Here is an 18,213-nt window from a genome sequence, read left to right as displayed (position 1 = left end):
TTTTACATGCATGTCATAGAGGTCAGCCTGGGCTACATAGGTTACCTAGCTTGGTTAGATCCTGGATTTGGTACCCTGAATGGAGCTGTCCTGCAGATCCCAAAACCAATCTTCAAGTAGACAATTTGAGGGAAATTGTGGTTTTCCTTACTGAGCAACTAAGCATCAAGGACAGACCCCAGAAACCACAGGGGAGGTGCTCCTGGGACAAATAACAAAAAACTTAAGAGTTTACTTCAGCTCACTTGAGCTGGTCAGAGCAGCCAAAGATAAGTCTCTCCTCTTGGGGCGCAGCTCACAAACTGCCCCTCAGCTAAGCTTATTATGATACACCTAGACCAACCCAACCAGTTCCTCAGCCTGCTTTGTGGGTCTATCAGACCAGGGTTGAGCTGGGAAAGTACAGCTCTGAGCCATTTTCCTAATCAATACCTGTCCCAAGTGGAGATGCCAGCATGCTCTACTTCTATGAGCTAGTAGCTCAACACTGACCTGCCATTAAGCCAAATGTCTTATTCAAAGTCTACATGGGAGGAGCTGAGACCACTCTGATGTTTAGATATATTACAGGGGTATATCCAAAAAGGAGTTTGATGGAAATGGGCCAAGTGAAAAACTCTGAAAGTTATATACGTCTTCAAGGTGAGCAAACTAAAGAGGAATCAATCACTAATCTGGAACTAGGCATGGATCAAGCCTACTCCAGGCAATTGCCCTCCAGTTCCAGAAGCCAGGAACAGCATGAAAGGTTAGCCACAATCAGGCTGACCTGCAACTTTCAAGCTGTCCTTAGTGTGGCAACTATTGGACCCAACTTCATGGGACCATTTTAGACAGCTAGTCACAACAGTCCCACTTGGGAGGCAATGGGATATGTTCACAGGAAGCAGCTGCTGATCCTACCCAGAAGAGCAAATAAATGCAAACAGACACCTAGTCAGACTTTTATTTCTACAGATTAAGAGGCCAAAGGTTTCTGCTACTCAGTATTTCCAGTAGCAGTGCACACTATACCACACCCCAGTCAAGGTCCTTGGGCCAAATGTACAAATGCCTTGTGGGATGGGGCCAGCAGGAGACAGGTCTGTGTCCAGAGAAGTGCCTAAAAAGAAAATAAAAACCAAAAGGTTGATAGTCTTGTCTGATACAGATTTTATCTGGTTGAAACTCATCCTATTTAACGTCAGATACCAGGGCAGAATTCCCAGAAATGACTGTACATCCCCCTTCAATCTCATTCACTTGACAGCATGGTGAATTTCAGGGTCTTCAACAGCTGAATGCATCTTTAATGAGTTCAAAAGGCCAAAGGAGAGGAACTTGGGAACCTTAACAGCATGCAGAACAGCAAGATGTCCTAACAATTGTCCACACCTAATACTAACATCTCCAGAACTGGGTCAAAACCATCAACAACAGAATCTTACCTGTTTCAGGACACTGAAATCAAGGGAGATCAGACACACTGGCATCCATGGCTCCCTTAGGCCTGTACAAAGTAAACAGATGATACCAATCATAAACTAAACAGATCAAGGCCAAAACAAGTAATTATTCCTGGGGCCAATGCATCAGACAAAACTGGCTATTAGTTATGAGATCAACAGGGTCGATCTGATGGGGAAAAAAGTTATGTCATCAGCTGCATCAGCCAAATGATGTCAAAAGAAACAATTCTATACTGAAAGATAAGAGCTTAGGGGCTCTATGCCCAGCAGAGGGACACATGGGAATCACTTACCAATCCTTTCTTACTCTGGAATTTACCCTCCATTCAATTCAGCTGTCAGCAAACCTGAGACAAAATGCAGAAAAACATCAGCTACCTGGACAAGGGACAGAGCAGCAGCTTGTCCTGCTCAAGCAGGCATGTCAGACAAACTGGCTTGGAAGAGTTGAGATCAACATGGTCGATCTGACGGGGAAAAAATTCTGTCATCATACACGCCTGGACACTCCTGAGCCTAGTCCTAGTAGGTAGTTAGTGCTAGATCCCTCCTTCAAAAGCAACAATTATAACACACTCAAGATGGTCAAGGCCCACTGCCTGCCACAATAAACCCTACCCTAAGTGAACAACTAACTGGACCGTTCACATGCAAATAATCTGTTGTCCTGTCAGACACATAGCAGCCTATGTCTCTAAATACGATGCAGCCTGAGTGGCCTCAAATTGGTCATCTGCCTGGGCCTACCTCCTGAGTGCTGTGACTTAAAGCAGTTAAAGCATTCTTAAGAAATCCCGATAACTTGAGACTCAGGGCTCAGACATTACCTACTCACAATGGGCTGAGCCCTCCCATAGCAATTGCTAAGAAAATGTGCTACAAGCTTGCTTACAAGCCAATTTCATGGGAGCACTCTTCCAATCTAGCTTCCTTCTCAGGTAACTAGCTTGACTCAAGTTGCCAAAAAACAAAACCAACCAGGTCGGGAATTTAAATGCATAGGTTGAGTCTAGAACAGAATACTGCATCCCCTGGAACTGGAGGTACAGATATGATGGAATGAAAATGAATGAGGCATTCTAAAAGCAATCTGCATGTTTCTATTAAAACTGTCCATTCATGGGATGGAGCAATGACTCAGGTTAAGAGCACTAGCTGCTCTTCCAGGTCGGGCGTTCAATTCCCAGCAACCACATGGTGGCTCACAACTATCCAGAACACTGTATAAAATATAATAAATCTTTAAAAATTTACTAATCTCAGCATTAAATCTTGCATTCGAATTCCAAATCAGTTGAAGACAAATCGCACCTTAAGACCGTGGGCGTTATTCTCATCTTCCTGGGGGCTCAAAGGTGACGTCTCCTTTCCCGTACTGCTTGACCATGCCCACCTGCAAAACAAAGACATGAATCGCCATCTTCCCTCGATCAGAACAAAGCCGACCAGGGCCTTTGTGGGCTGGCGTATCAGAATTAACTGGCAAAATATTTTCAGAGATCAGCATTGTCGATATGACGGGGAAAAAAGTGAAGTCATCATTTACACCAGCCAAGAGCTTTCCAGGCCTGTCTTTTCCATCTAAATCAATTCCCCGAAGGTCAACCCAGTGCTGGCGCTGGACAGGCCACGCCGTGAGGCTATGGCCGGTTACAGCGACGACAGCATAAACTTGGTAAAAGGTGATCAGAAAATTGTGCCGTGGTAACTCACCATCTGCAAATAACTCCCGCGTGGACGAGACATAACGCGTGGACATGACATGGCGGACAAAGCGCGTCTCATGAACGAAAGGACGAGGTAGATGGCGGACCTTCCTTATATATACACCAAGGCCACGCGTGCGCCTGCGCACTGGGCCTCAGGGGGCGCCGCTTCCGGCCGCGGCCGCTACGCCCCCTGGGAAATAGAGTCCCCGAGCCGCCCGGCCCCTGCTCGCTAATGGTTGTCCAGCCCGCATCTAGCCCCTCCCCGTGCTCACTGGGCCTCCGGGGCTGCTCAGCCTCCGCGCCATGTCGCGCTTGGCACGCACGAGCCGCCCGCCGCGTCCCCCCTGCTCCGGGGCCGGCCGAGACCTGCGGCCGCCGGGGCCGCAGTCAGCCCGCCCCCCGCCGCGCCCTCCCCTCAGCCGCGCCCGCGGGAGCCGCCAGTCCAGCCGCCGCCGCGGGGGCTGAGGCGACACCGCCCTTCCGCCCGCCCCGAGGGCGGGGGCGCAGGCGAGCTCAGCCCGGCCTCTCGCTAGCGCCCGCGGCACCGCCTCCTCGTCCTGCGCGGCCTCCTCCTCCTCCTCCCGGCCGCCCACCCGGCTCCTCGCCCCGCCCAGGGGCTGCGGGGACTGGAAACCGAAAGTGCGCGGCGCCGGGCGGGGCCGCGACCTGCCAGGGCCGAAGCTGAGCGCTAGCCCGGCCGAGGACGCGCCCGAATCGGTGAGTGGCCTCTGCCCCATCCCGCACCTGCTCCTGCGGCGCCGCGATCGCCGGCGCCCCGCTCTGCCTCCGACCCGGTGTCAGGTTAGCCCCGGAGCCCCTGTCTGCCCCGCTCAGCGCCCCTGGAGTCCCTGACCCCTTCCCTCAGTTCTCCTATAGCCCTCGGGGTCTCTGTCCCCTTCTGTCAGTTCTCCTGTAGCCCTCGGAGTCTCTGCCTCCTTCCCTGAGTTCCTTTATAGTCCCCAGAGGCCCTGTTCCCTTTCCTCAGTTTCCCTCAGTTCTCCTATAGCCCCCGGAGTCCCTGTCCCCATCCTTCAGCGCCCCCATCATCCCCGGAGTCCCTGTCTGCTCCTTACAGCCCCCGGAGTCCCTGTCTGCTCCCTCAGCTCTCCATCATCCCCGGAGTCCCTGTCTGCTCCCTCAGCTCTCCATCATCCCCGGAGTCCCTGTCTGCTCCCTCAGCTCTCCGTCATCCCCGGAGTACCTATCCTTTCTCCTCAGTGCACCCTCAGCTCCCATCACCCCTAGAGTTGTTTTCCACCGTCCTTACCACCCCCAGAGTCCTCCCAGCTCCTTAGCTCCACCATCACCCTCTGTCCTCAGTATTGTTATCAGCAGCCCCATCACCCCTGAATCCCTGCTCCTTCCCATCAGCTCACCATCAGTCCCCAGAGTTCCTGTCTCCTCTCCCCCTCCCCCAGCACCCAGCAGCTCTTGAGCGCCTAGCACTGCCATTGCCCCCCTCCCCTTCTCTTCAGCCTACCTGTCACCACCCTGATCACCCCCCCCCACACACAGTGCCCCTTCATCTCAGCACCCTGTCACCCCTAGGAGCCTTCTTCAGCATCCCCTCAACTCATCATCAGTAGTCTCCACTGCATCCCCACAGTCCCCATCCTGCTTGTGATCCCAGCCTCTGGAGCCTCACCATCTCCATTCCTCGTTCTTCTCTCTGTCCCCACTTCTGCCACAAACACCCCTTGCCTCTGGCTTCATTTCTTTGGCCTCATTCATCCAGCGCCTGCAGAACACCCTGGGCTCTCCATCCCTAAGCTCTGCTCCACTTCTAGAAGCCCCCAGATCTCTCCAGCTTGCTCTAAGGGATGAGTGTGTGATGACTTCTCTGAGGACTTGAAACAGCCCAGCTGCCACCTCTTGCTCCACCTCTTTCATCCACCCCGTAATTACCGCTCTCTAATTTTTATCCTGGCAACAGCTTAACCATTGCTGATCTCCTTCCCACCCTCCCTGCCTTGATTCCCTCAGAACGCTAAACAAAGCCTTCCCCTCTCCTGTGTGCATCTCCCTTTCTAGCACTTTTTTCTTCCCTTTTTTTTTTAACACTCCCAAACTGCTGGCATTCTATTTTAGTATTTTTCAAAATGAAGAAAAAGGAATTTTCTTCTCAGAAAAATTAAAAATGAACACTAACCATTGAGCCTGCAGTGTGAGAACAGGGTTTGGTAAGATGAGAAGAATAGACACCACAAAAAATATTCCCAGCGGGAAGAAAAGGGACTCTTTTTTTTCTGATAAGAATAAAAGCTACCTCTCATACAATGCCAAATCTATTCACAGTTTCCAACTATGAATATTTTAAAACTGTGAGGACAGTCTCAAAAATCCTTTTGCTGAGAACTGAGTCACCGCCACCCCACCCCCCTGCACCCACATGATATGCATGAGTTATATCGAGAAGTTCCCTGAAGGGGCTTCCTCTTTACCCAGCGTCAGAAATTATCAAGATGGAAGAAAGGCGAGAACTGCTGACTTCTAGCTGGCCCCGAGGAAACAGCACTAATAGCTCACTTGCTTTCAAGCTGTAGGGAGCAGGACCCTCTAGAAGGCTGTGTCATAAGAATGCCAGGGAGGAAGCCGGGTGTGGTGGTGCATTCCTTTAATGCCAGCATGCAGAGGCAGAGGCAGGCAGGTCTCTGAGTTCAAGGCCAGCCTGGTCTATAGAGGGAGTTCCAGGACAGCCAAGGCTACACAGAGAAACCCTGTCTGGAAAAAAAGGAGAAAAAAAAAAAAAGAAAAAAGAATGCCAGGTAGGGTGGTGGGTACTTGGGTAGTTTGTTGAAGCACTGTCTCACATCATATAGTCCACATGGGTCTCAGACTCAGCGGAGGCTGCTTTTGAATTTCTGATCTTCTGTTTCTACTTCTCAAGTGCTCTTAAGTTCTGATGTGTCTGCCTCCACCTCCCAGGAGCTGAGCTGAGATGATGGGCATGCACACTGTGGCTAGCTAGTGAATTGACACTTTTGCCCTAACAATCATTTTGTAAGAAAGGAAACGAAACCTAAGCAATTGATTAAGTAACTTGGCTGAAGGCAAACCAAACAGTAGTTTGGGAGTTAATGACACTCTGTCCCCAGCCAGGTACAGGAGTCCGGGAATGGGCAGTTGGATCTCTTGGAATTGCCTAAATTGTGAACTTAGTTTATATCATCGTTGGAAATCCACGAGGTTGAGTGCTTGTGCCCATGATTAAAATCTGCATTTACTATCTTCTTAGTTAATAAATCACTAACCTGTAAAAGCAGAAAAGCTGGCTTACGGTGTTTGAGTGTTTGCTGTGTTTGAGGGGCACTGGTAACTCTCAGCCTGTGCAGTTACAGATAACTTAAGTCAGGTGAATGTGGAAGAATTCCTGGAGCTCAGACATGGAAGACAGAAGACCACATCTGGAGGCCAGGCCCAGGAATCCCCCTACCAACTACAGAGGTAAGCAGGGTTTCTACCCAGTGAAAAGGAGAAGCCCACCTGGGGATGGCTTATGTTTTTCAATCAAGAAGGATCTCCTTTCCAGGCAATGGTGGCACACACCTTTAATCCCAGCACTCAGGAGACAGAGACAGGCCGATCTCTGAGTTCAAGGCCAGCCTTGGTCTACAGAGTGAATTTCAGAACAGGCAGGGCTACACAGAGAGACCCTGCCTTCAAAAACCAAAAAAAGGAAAAAGACCTCCTTAGCTGCAGCATGAATGACAGGAAAAACAGCCCACATAGGAGAGTAGCTGGGAGTGGGTACTGATGGGCGTAAGGCCTGTCATTCCAGCACTGGAGGAGGCAAGAGGGTTGAGGATTTGAGGCCAGCTGAACAGTGACATAAAGGCCCCCTGGAGTTCCGTAGTGAAACTTTGTCTCAGAAACCAGGACTGGGGGTGTAGCTCGTGATAGAGTGCTTGCCTCAACTCCTACCATGCAGAATGCTCTTGTTTGGTCCCTGGCACTGTGAGGGTTAGAAAGTGATTGGATGGGAAAATCAAAATGATTCCTGGTTTGCAGCAGGGCTATCCAATAGAAACTTGGGACAGCTAAAAACTACTTTGTAATCTCTAATAGCATCATTAGGAAATTTCAAAGATAGCCAGTAACATTTATTTTTATGACATTTATTTATTTATTTATGTGTGTGTTTGTGCCTGTGGAAATCAGAGGATATCTCATAAAAGTTGTTGTTTTGTTTTTTTTTTCTTCGAGACAGGGTTTCTCTGTGTAGCTTTGCGCCTTTCCTGGATCTCGCTCTGTAGATCAGGCTGGCCTCGAACTCACAAAGATCCGCCTGCCTCTGCCTCCCGAGTGCTGGGACTAAAGGCGTGCGCCACCACTGCCCGGCAAAAGTTGGTTTTTTTCCTTCTACTCTGTGGGTCTTGAGGACTGAACTCAGATTTTCAGGGTTGGTAGCAAGTGCCCTTATCTACTGAGCCATCTCACTGACCTTGAAAAAAATTTTTAATTTAATGCTAATTTAATAAAATGTAGTGCTCTAATTCCTTGACTTCATCAAATCCAAAATATTAACATTTTATGAGAATTAATGCATGTATAGATATACATGAGCCAAAACATTCATATACATAAAATAATAATATATTTTTAAAAATTTAGAGGCCAGCTTGGTTTACAGGGTTAGACCCTGTCTCAGAAAAAAAAAAAAAAAAAAAAAAAAGGACCTGGCCAGATATGGTGGCATACCTCTTTAATCTCAGCAGCAGGGAGGCAGAGGCAACAAATTCTGTGAGTTTTAAGCCAGTCTAGTCTATGTAGTGAATTCCAGGCCAGGCAAGATTACACACTGAGACCCTGTATCAAAAAACAAAATAACACAACAAAAAAATACCTAAGTGTATTTTGCATCTGATGTGAGATAGTCCATCTTCTTAAGTATTACATATATTTGTAACTTTCCTAGCTTATTGTCAAATTGTGCAGAGCCAGTGTTTTATAAAACTCCACACCACTCTGCTAAGGTAAATCAGATCTGGAGTCAGTCTTAGAGGAAAGAAAAGTGACTGTGAGTGTGCCTAGCAAGGGCAGCCCACTGCACAGGGTGCTGGCTCCCAGGGTGCTGTGGGGCACCATCCTCCCCTCAGGCTTCCTTTGTGAGGAGGGCAATAGATGGGGGGAGGGGAGGGGAGGCTGTGGCTGATGACACACGACTGGAGTTTCGCTTTTCAGTTTCCTGAATCAAAGTTTAAGTTTCCTTTTCCTTGTGAGGAAACTGGATGTGCATGCTTCATTTTCTCCACAATCTGTCAGTTAGCCACAAAAATAAAACTAAAAACATGTTGGAAGAGGAAGTGCTGCCTTCCTCTGTCCCATTCAAGTTGCATTTCCTGTTGCTGGGCAAAGGTCAGGTAGTGTTTCCTTCACAGTTTTATTCCACTTGTTCAGAGTGACCGCAGAAATCACAGGATAGTCCTAAGATAGCACCAAGCATTTTATAGTTTTTACATGTGCTAAAATAAATTTCCCATGTTTATGTCTACATGAAACATGGAGGTACACATTGGCAATATTCACCTGACATTTTAAAATTACTTTTATTTATTTTTAGATTTATTTATTTTTATGTACATTGGTGTTTTGCCTGCATGTCTGTCTATGTGACAGTGCCAGATCCTCTAGAATTGGAGTTACAGACAGTTGTGAGCTGCCATATGGGTGCTGGGAATTGAGCTGAGGTCCTCAGGAAGAGCAGCCAGTACTCTTAACCACTGAGCCATCATTCCAGACCTTACCTGACATTGTATAAACACTTTATCTATAGCAGCCAGATGCTGAGAACCAGAGAAGTGACACAAGGTTCTACAGCGAGGAAGTGGTCAAGCTAGGCTGCTCTCTGATAGTTGTGTTCTGACTTGTTTTGTACTGGCCAGAGACTAGAACCCTCTGAAAGTTAGGCCTCAGCTGGGGCACAAAATAAGATACTTCAGGTGTTCACTATCTAATAGATACCAGGCACTCGGCAGGGCTCTTTCAGTTTCTCTTGTTTCTTTCAGGAGAATAGTATTTTCATAATCTATACAGCAATAGCAATCATCTTTCCTTGTAGCATTGGGATAGAACTCAGGGCTTCGTGCATTTAAGGCCAGTGCACTACCATTGCTTATATCCCACAGCCCCCACCAGAGTCTTGCTATGTAGCTCAAACTAGCTTCTAAGAAACAACGTTGTCCAAGTTGACCTTGAACTCATGATCCTCCTGCCTTAGTCTCTGAAAATAACAGATATGATATGAGCCACCACACCTGTAGCTCTGTAGTTCTTTTATTTATTATACAGTTTGACAAGAAACTTAAAAGAAAAAGGATTAAGCTGGGTGTAGTGGTGCACAACTTTAATCCCAGTGCTTGGGAGGCAGAGGCAGGTGAGTTTGAGGCCAGCCTGGTCTGTATAGTGAGTTCCAGAACAGCCAGGGCTACATAGTGAGATCCTGTCTCAGAAAACAACAGCAAAGACTTTTAATATTTTTTAATTATATACACACAGAGTCTGTCCATCTCTCTGTCTGACTGTATTATGTGTAGATATATGCAGGTGTTTTCAAAAGCCAGAGGCATGGAATCCCCATGGGGCTGGAGTTTACAGCAGTTTTGTACCTCTCAGTATGGGTGCTGGGAACTGAACTTGGGAAGAACAATGTGTGCTCTTAACCACTGAACCATCCCTCTCTCAGCCCTTGCCAAGAAACTTTCTAAATCTCTCCAAGCAAAATCTGAGCTGCTTGTTTGTTTTGGAGGATGAAAGTATGTTCGTTATTGTCTTACTGGACTTCCTCACTCCTTGACTTTGTGCTTACCCAATATCACCATTGTGTTTAGGTCCTGTAGATGGAGAAGTACCACCAAGAGCTAGAAATCAAACCAGTAACCCAGCAACCAGTGTATTCCGAGGCGGAACCAACTATGCTGGAAGGCATCCTAGGGCCAGCAACTATCCTGTTCCTTTCCGGCAGAGGGAAGAGAGATTTAGGGCTATGGGCAGGAACCCACATCAGGGAAGAAGAAACCAGGAGGGGTATACCAGTGATGAAGCGCGAGACCACAGACAAAGCCAGAATGATACCAGGAGGAGAAATGACAACCAGGAGGGCAGGAACCACAGACCGCCGTGGTCCAGTGACAACTTCCAGCAGTGGCGGACCCCACACCAGAAGCCAGCAGAGCAGCCACAGCAGACAAAGAGACTGGGCTACAAATTTCTGGAGAGTCTCCTGCAGAAAGAGCCCTCTGAGGTGGCCATCACACTTGCCACAAGTGTAGGGCTCAAGGAGCTGCTTTCTCATTCTTCCATGAAACCCAGCTTCCTTCAGCTGATCTGCCAGGTTCTCCGAAAGGCCTGCAGCTCCAGAATAGACCGTCAGAGCATCCTGCATGTGCTGGGCGTCTTGAACAACTCTAAGTTCCTCAGAGTCTGCCTGCCAGCGTATGTGGTGGGAATGATTACTGAACCCGTCCCTGACATTCGAAACCAGTATCCAGAACACATAAGCAACATCGTCTCCCTCCTCCAGGACCTTGTCAGCGTCTTCCCCGCCAGCTCTGTGCATGAAACTTCCATGCTCATCTCTCTCCTGCCAGCTTCTCTTAATGCGTTGAGGGCCTCTGGGGTTGACATAGAAGAGGAGACAGAGAAGAATCTGGAAAAGGTGCAGACCATCATTGAACATCTGCAGGAAAAGAGGCGAGAGGGCACTTTGAGATTGGACACCTATACTCTGGTGCGGTCTGAGGCAGAAGGCCCGGTTGAGAGCTACCGGGCCATACCCATCTACCCCACCTACAATGAAGTACACTTGGACGAGAGGCCCTTCCTTCGCCCCAACATCATTTCTGGGAAATATGAGAGCACTGCTGTCTACCTAGACACTCACTTCCGCCTCCTGCGAGAGGATTTTGTCAGGCCCCTTCGAGAAGGCATTTTGGAGCTTCTACAAAGCTTTGAGGACCAGTGTCTGAGGAAGAGGAAGTTTGATGACATCCGAATCTACTTTGATGCCAGGATTATTACCCCCATGTGCTCAGCATCAGGCATTGTGTATAAAGTGCAGTTTGACACAAAACCACTGAAGTTTGTTCGTTGGCAGAATTCCAAGCGACTGCTGTATGGGTCATTAGTGTGCATGTCCAAGGACAACTTTGAGACGTTTCTTTTTGCCACTGTTTCGAACCGGGAGCACGAAGATCTCTGCCGAGGGATTGTCCAGCTGTGTTTCAATGAGCAGAGCCAGCAGCTGCTCGCAGATGTCCAGCCCTCTGACTCGTTCCTCATGGTAGAGACAACGGCCTACTTTGAGGCTTACAGACATGTCCTAGAAGGACTACAGGAGGTCCAGGAGGAAGATGTCCCCTTCCAGAGGAACATTGTGGAGTGTGACTCCCATGTAAAGGAGCCAAGGTACTTGCTAATGGGTGGCAGATATGATCTCACCCCCCTAATAGAGAACCGCTCAGCCATTGGGAAGTGTCTGAGGGGTGCCGAGGTCTTGCGACGTTCTAGAATTAACGTCTTGGACTTCAGCCAGTGGCCCTCAAAAGAGTCCTTGAAGCTTGATGACTCCCAGATGGAAGCCTTACAGTTTGCTCTCACAAGGGAGTTGGCCATCATTCAAGGACCTCCTGGAACAGGTAAGAGACTCTCAGTTCGGGCAAGGGAGATTTTGCTCTAGGTTTCTAGAATGCTTCATTTAGAAATATTTCCCTGAAGTGCAATGACTATGGTTCATGATGTAGCCACTCACGGTGACTCCCAGTGGAGACCATAGGCAAGTATAGTGATGGATCAACCTTTCCAGATCACAGGAAGACTGCTGGGGGCAAAGAGAGGTGCATCTTCTCTTCCAAAGGTCTGTCAGCTTTATACTGTTTTAAATTAAGTACTTTTGAATCTATAATCATAGCATGATGTGCCAAGCACCATTTGACCTGCTTTACATATGTTAGCTCATTGTATCGGCACCACAGCCCTATTGGGTAAGTAAAATCAACTCACAAATGGAAACACTAAGTCAAAGAAAGGTTAAACTACCTTTTACTTAAGAGGTAGGGTGTTTTGAAGCTCACACAGGTGAGCAGACCTGGAACTGGGACTTGAACTTGGGCAGCCTGCATGGAGAGTCCTGGCTCCTCTCTCTGCTGCACTCACACATGACTCCCCACGTGCACTCTCATCCTGCTCTGGTGTAGTATCTGTGGTTAGCCATGCATTTGACCTGTATCTGTAGTCCTGTGTTTACGTGTACATTTTTATTTAACAACAAACGTAAGACCATGCTTGTATACATTGACTTATATGTAACATTCTTTGAGCATATTTATGCTACTGGATATGCAGAGACTACTAAATTGACATCCCAAAAACATGTGCAAAACTAGCCAAGGAAGCAGAAACAAGTTTTTAAAGTAATAATGAAGAAAGGGCAATTCATGATTTAAAAAAAAAAAAATGAGACCAGGCGTGATAGCTCACAACTTTAATCCCAGCACTTAGGAGGCAGAAACAGGTGATCTCTGCGAGTTCAATCTCTGTGAACCTGGTCTGCATAGTGAGTTCCCAGACAGCCAGGGCAGTTTCCAAAACAAAACAAACAAACAAACAAAAAGCTCATGAAGTGAGCCTGGTAATCCCAGCACTTGGGAGGTAAAAGCAAGCGGATCAGGATTTTATGGCTTTTCGTCATGACAAGGTTCAAGGCCAGCTGGAGCTACATCCCTGCCCCCAAAACAGAAAATTCGTGAAGTAGAATAGAAAGTTGTTTGTCTCTTTCTTTCTTTTTTGGTTTTTGAAGTCAGGGTTTCTCTGTGTAGTCCTGGCTGTCCTGGAACTCACTCTGTAGACCAGGCTGGCCTCAAACTCAGAGATCCACCTGTCTCTGCCTCCCGAGTGCTGGGATTAAAGGCCCAGTAGAAAGTTGTTTCATTCTAATAAGAAATGCTGCTATGATGAAAGCATGTGCAGAATGAAAGAGGAGGGGAAGAGGAAGTGTTCATCTTTGAGCACTTTCTTTCCGGTGTGGATTCTGAGTGGTAACAGTCTTTTCAGGCCAAGCTACATGATACCAGGTTTTGTTCATCTGAGATGTTAAGTTTTTTGGCTCATTAATTTTACTTTTAAGCCCAGGACAGCCAGGGCTACATTTTTAAAAGTCCCTGCCTCCCACCGTCCCAGTCCCTTCCTTAAGCAAATGACATAAACAGTTTTCCTGTGTGTCCTTCCAGGGACTGTCCTAGGGGTCTTCCCACACAGCCTTCCACTTGGGGGCAGCTTTCCTGCTGTACCACCACTGTTCTGCAGTCACTGTGCTCCTGTTATCAGGAGATGTTTCCCTATTACTGTTTGAGTGTATCAGCAGATCATGAGCTGTTTGACAAGTTCCACTCTGTGTGTCCAGAAAAGACATCTATAGTGTGTCAAGAATAATACCCATTTGTGATTTTATATATGTTGTTCTTCTTCTTCTTCTTTGGTTTTTGTCATTTAAGACAGAAACTCACTATATTGCCTTGATTGCCTTGGAACTCACAATGTAGACCAGGCTGGCCTCAGACTCAGAGATCCACCTGCTTCTGCTTCCAGGGTGTTGGGATTAAAAGCATGTGCCACCATGCCTGGCTAAGAATTTTTTAAATGTGTTTGAGTGTTTTGCCTGCATTTAAATGTATCATATGCCTACAGGGGCCAAAAGAGGGCATTAGATCCTTTGAAACTGGAGTTACAGATGGTGGTGATATGCCATGTCAGTGCTAGGAACTTCAGAACAGGTCCTCTGCCAGAGCAACAAGTGCTCACCACAGCCCAGCCATCCCTCCAGTTCCCGTTCACACAAGTGCTCACCCTCCTTCCAGTTCCTTTTCACAGTGTTAACAGGGAAGACATTGTCACACTGTTCTCTGGCAGCACAATCACAATGATTAATTTGTATCCTTCAGTTCAGAAGTAAATTAAGAGTGGCTCACAACTGCCTATAACTCGAGTTCCAGAGGACCCAATGCCCTCTTTTGGCCTCTGAGGTTAACTGCACATTCATATCATGCCTGCATACAGACACACATAAATAAATATAAACCTTTAAAAATGAATAAAAGAGCCGGGCAGTGATGGTGCACACCTTTAATCCCAACACTCAGGAGACAGAGGCAGGTGGATCTCTGTGAGTTCTAGGCCAGCCTGGTCTATGAAGCGAATTCCAGGACAGCTAGAACTGTTACACAGAGAAACCCTGTCTTGAGTGGGGGAGCGGGGGAATGAATAAAAGAATTTTTTTTTAAGAAAAGCTAAGCACGGTGGCACATGCCTTTAATCCCAGTACTTGGAAAGCAAAGGCAGCTAACTCTCTGTAGCTAGAGTTTTCCTGCCTGGCCCACAGTCAGGACAAATCTCTCTCACCTGCCAGTCCCACAGCCACTCAGACCCAACCAAGTAAACACAGAGACTTATATTGGTTACAAACTGTATGGCCGTGGCAGGCTTCTTGCTAACTGTTCTTACAGCTTAAATTAATCCATTTCCATTAATCTACACCTTGCCACGTGGCTCATGGCTTACCGGCATCTTCACATGCTGTTTGTCATCGTGGCGGCTGGCAGTGTCTCTCTGACTCAGCCTTCCACTTCCCAGCTTTATTCTCCTCCTTGTCCCGCCTATACTTCCTGCCTAGCCAATGGCCAATCAGTGTTTTATTTATTGACTAATCAGCAACACATTTGCCATACAGAACATCCCACAGCAACTCTCTTTGAGTTCAAGGCCAGCCAAGACTGTATATAGTGAGACTCTGTCTCAAAAAGGGCTGTGGGGCAAGAGAAATAAGTCATAACAGAAGTAGTGACTTACAGCTGTAAATCTCAGCACTCAGGAAGCTGAGGTAAGAGTTGCCTAGAGCTTGAGGTGAACCTGGCTACGTGATGAATTCTCATCCAGCTTAGGCTATTGAGCAAAACCCTGTCTTAAAAACCAAAAAGATGGAGAGGTAGAAGCAGGAGGATTGCTGCAAGTCCAAAGCCAGCCTTCTCTACAGTGAGTCAGGCCAGGCAGGGCTACACACCAAGACCCTATCTCAACTGCAAGCCCCCACAGGAAGAAAAACAGAATTAAAATTGGCCCAGGAAGCCCATGCTGGGGAAAGTGATGGAATCACTTGATGCCAGTGGAGGACAATAAATATGGCCAGTAGGAATGTTTAAAAAAAAAAAGAGCTAGGTGGTAGTGATGCACACCTTTAAGCACTTGGGACGCAGAGGCAGGAGGATCTCTGTGAGTCCAAGGCCAGCTTGGTCTACAGAGTGAGTTCCAGGACAGCCAGGGCTACATAGAGAAACCCTGTCTTGAAAAAAAACCAAACAAAGAATATCAAAGCTCCTGTCTTTAATTTCCCAGCTGTTTGCATCTGCACCCGTGGTCTTGTCCACGTTCCTTCTCTGCAGTCTCTGGTGCAGTCTCTTTCTCAGTGACTTGGGCACTGTCTGAAACACACGTGCCCCAGCAGTGTTTCCTCCCATCATCACTGAGTGAGAGCACTTGAGCTCCACTTTAGTAATCCTTTCAGACCCAGAGAACATACCAACTCGCCACAGACACACAGAGGGATCTGTTTAGGAATGAAAAATCCCCAAAAGTATCTCCTGTGAAAGGAAGGAAGCATGGAGGGGAAGTGTTAAATACTGAATTTCCAAGAGCCTCCTTCCTGCTGATGTCTCCCTATCTGTCATAAGCCTGCAGAGAGCCAGGACTTAACTTGTCTGCCCAGCCTCAGACTGGTGTCATTCCCTACTTCAAGTCCTTTTCTGCCTTACACATCTCTGCTGTCCACTTATCTAAGCTCTTGTGCTGGCAGGAAGACGCTGGCGTTCATTCACTGATAAGATTGGGCAGCCTGCCCACACAGGCACCCTGTTTCTTTGTCTGTCTTCCCTGGAGAGGGCTACCCAGCCTCATTGTGAGTCCAGAATCCACCATGGTTTTCTGGTTTCAAGTTTCTCCTTGGCCACACTCAGGATTTTATAGTGGTTTATGTGGTCATCATCTTTTTCCTCCATTAGCATGGAAGGCCAAGGAAGATAGGAGTCCTGTTTCTCTCCCTTATGTCGTGTCTCATGGGTCCCATGTCTGCAAAGTACCGTGTACATACTAGTTGAAGAAAACAAAAGAAGACTCAGTTGCTCCCTGTGCCATCTGCCGCCACGGTTTTCCTGTCGCTCTCTCAGCTTGGAGCTTTCAGGGATTTTGGCTACTTCAGCCTGACGCAGTGTAGAACTTTAGAAGTAATTTATGGCCAATTGCTAATAACTTTATTGGGTCTAATGAAGTATTTGGGTTTTTCCCCTTATCACAGACCCAAGTGTACCACAGTCTACAAAAAGCATATGTAAAGAATTTGCCACAGGGGCTAAGAGCACTGGCTGTTCTTTCAGAGGACCCTGGTTTGATTCCCAGCACCCACATGGCAGCTCACAACTGTCTGTAACTCCAGTCCCAGGGGATCCGACACCTTCACACAGACATATATACAGGCAAAACATCAATGATGCGCGCGCGTGCGCGCGCGCGCACACACACACAAAGCAGAAGTTGCCACATAATAGCCAAGCATAGTGACACACATCTGTTATCCCAGTAGGGGCCAGCCTGGTCTACAGAGCAAGTTCCAAGCCAGTGAGGGCTATGTGGTGAGATCCTGACACATACAATTGGGAACAATATGGGTGCCATCAGTCAGTAGGGCTGTATGGTGAGATCCTGACACATACAATTGGGAACAATATGGGTGCCATCAGTCAGTAGGGCTGTATGGTGAGATCCTGACACATACAATTGGGAACAATATGGGTGCCATCAGTCAGTAGGGCTGTATGGTGAGATCCTGACACATACAATTGGGAACAATATGGGTGCCATCAGTCAGTAGGGCTGTATGGTGAGATCCTGACACATACAATTGGGAACAATATGGGTGCCATCAGTCAGTAGGGCTGTATGGTGAGATCCTGACACGTACAATTGGGAACAATATGGGTGCCATCAGTCAGTAGGGCTATATGGTGAGATCCTGACACGTACAATTGGGAACAATATGGATGCCGTCAGTCAGTAGGTGCCTGGGTTGGCAGCATACTCTTCTGATCTCTACTCAGGGCCCAGTGGCAGGAAGATCAGGAGTTCAGAGCCAGCCTCAGCCACATATTAAGCCACGAGACTGTGTCTTTAAAAAGAGAAAGGTAAAGGAAAAAAAGGAAGCTGGCTAAAAATTCTTAAAAGGCAGGTAGTATATGTCTCTATGTATTGACAGGGAACTATCTCCAAGACACATTAATGAAAAAAGCAACACTGAAAAGAGTTTGTTGCTATTTGTATCTTTTTAAAAAAAGAAAAAGAGGGGCTGGAGAGATGGCTCAATGGTTAAGAGCACTGATTGTTCTTCCAGTGGACCTGAGTTCAATCCCCAGTACCCACATGGTGGCTCAGAACCATCTGTAATGAGATCTGGTGCCCTCTTCTGTCATACAGATGTATAGGAAGACAGAGCACTCGTATACATACATAAATAAATCTTAAGAAAAAAAAGAAGAAAGAGAAAGGAAAAAAAAGGGGCCCCTGGAGAGGATCACTATCTGTATATGGGCTTAGGGACACTGTCTGGACAGTCACACAAGAATCTTAACATGAATTACTCCAATAAGACCATGTGGCTCCAATACTGTCCAGTAGACTCATCTGTGCTGCTTACATTTCAAACCATCTCAATGTATTTTTTAAAGAAGTTTTTAATATTAGCTCCCAGCTGTCAGGCGGTGGTGGCACATACCTTTAATCCCAGCACTCAGGAGGCAGAGCCAGGCGGATCTCTATGAGTTCGAGGCCAGCCTGGTCTACAGAGCGAGATCCAGGACAGGCTCCAAAGCTACACAGAGAAACCCTGTCTCGGGGGTGGGGGGTGGGTGGGGGGGATTATTGAGCCATGCCAGTCGGTCGTGGCACAGGCCTTTAATCCTAGTATTTGGGAGGCAGAGGCAGATGGATCTCTGAGTTTGAGGACAGCCTGGTCTACAAAGTGA

General features: G+C 47.5%; 1 protein-coding gene, 1 long non-coding RNA gene and 3 other non-coding genes across 7 annotated transcripts in view; 1 reads left to right on the top strand and 4 right to left on the bottom strand.

The window, feature by feature from the left end:
• Positions 1 to 932: 932 nt before the first annotated feature.
• Positions 933 to 3,523, bottom strand: LOC128102343 (uncharacterized). The gene is made up of 5 exons (XR_008215386.1): positions 3,162 to 3,523; positions 2,760 to 2,841; positions 1,742 to 1,795; positions 1,428 to 1,489; positions 933 to 1,102 (listed from the first exon to the last, which is right to left on the bottom strand). It is a non-coding gene; the product is annotated as an uncharacterized LOC128102343 (long non-coding RNA).
• On the bottom strand, positions 1,563 to 1,652 carry LOC128102767 (small nucleolar SNORD12/SNORD106). Its single transcript, XR_008215527.1, has one exon. It is a non-coding gene; the product is annotated as a small nucleolar SNORD12/SNORD106 (small nucleolar RNA).
• Positions 1,864 to 1,952, bottom strand: LOC128102769 (small nucleolar SNORD12/SNORD106). Its single transcript, XR_008215529.1, has one exon. It is a non-coding gene; the product is annotated as a small nucleolar SNORD12/SNORD106 (small nucleolar RNA).
• On the bottom strand, positions 2,909 to 3,000 carry LOC128102768 (small nucleolar SNORD12/SNORD106). The gene has a single exon (XR_008215528.1). It is a non-coding gene; the product is annotated as a small nucleolar SNORD12/SNORD106 (small nucleolar RNA).
• A 69-nt stretch (positions 3,524 to 3,592) lies between the features above and the next one.
• Positions 3,593 to 18,213, top strand: part of Znfx1 (zinc finger NFX1-type containing 1) — a 40,657-nt gene continuing 26,036 nt past the window's right edge. The window contains exons 1-3 of one of the 3 annotated variants that reach the window (XM_052725995.1): positions 3,593 to 3,874; positions 6,496 to 6,601; positions 9,985 to 11,790. In XM_052725995.1, coding sequence (XP_052581955.1) covers positions 6,514 to 6,601; positions 9,985 to 11,790 — 1,894 coding nt within the window. In that variant the 5' untranslated portion in view covers positions 3,593 to 3,874; positions 6,496 to 6,513. Of the gene's footprint in view, positions 3,959 to 6,489; positions 6,602 to 9,984; positions 11,791 to 18,213 lie in introns of all 3 variants that reach the window. The other 2 variants (XM_052725993.1, XM_052725994.1) reach the window with 2 other exon arrangements.

This window comes from Peromyscus californicus, unplaced genomic scaffold, assembly GCF_007827085.1.
Source record: "Peromyscus californicus insignis strain IS unplaced genomic scaffold, ASM782708v3 Scaffold_7__1_contigs__length_154581171, whole genome shotgun sequence".
Lineage (NCBI taxonomy): Eukaryota > Metazoa > Chordata > Mammalia > Rodentia > Cricetidae > Peromyscus > Peromyscus californicus.
The sequence above is the reverse complement of the archived record's forward strand: the minus strand, read 5'-3'. Positions and strand labels throughout refer to the sequence as shown.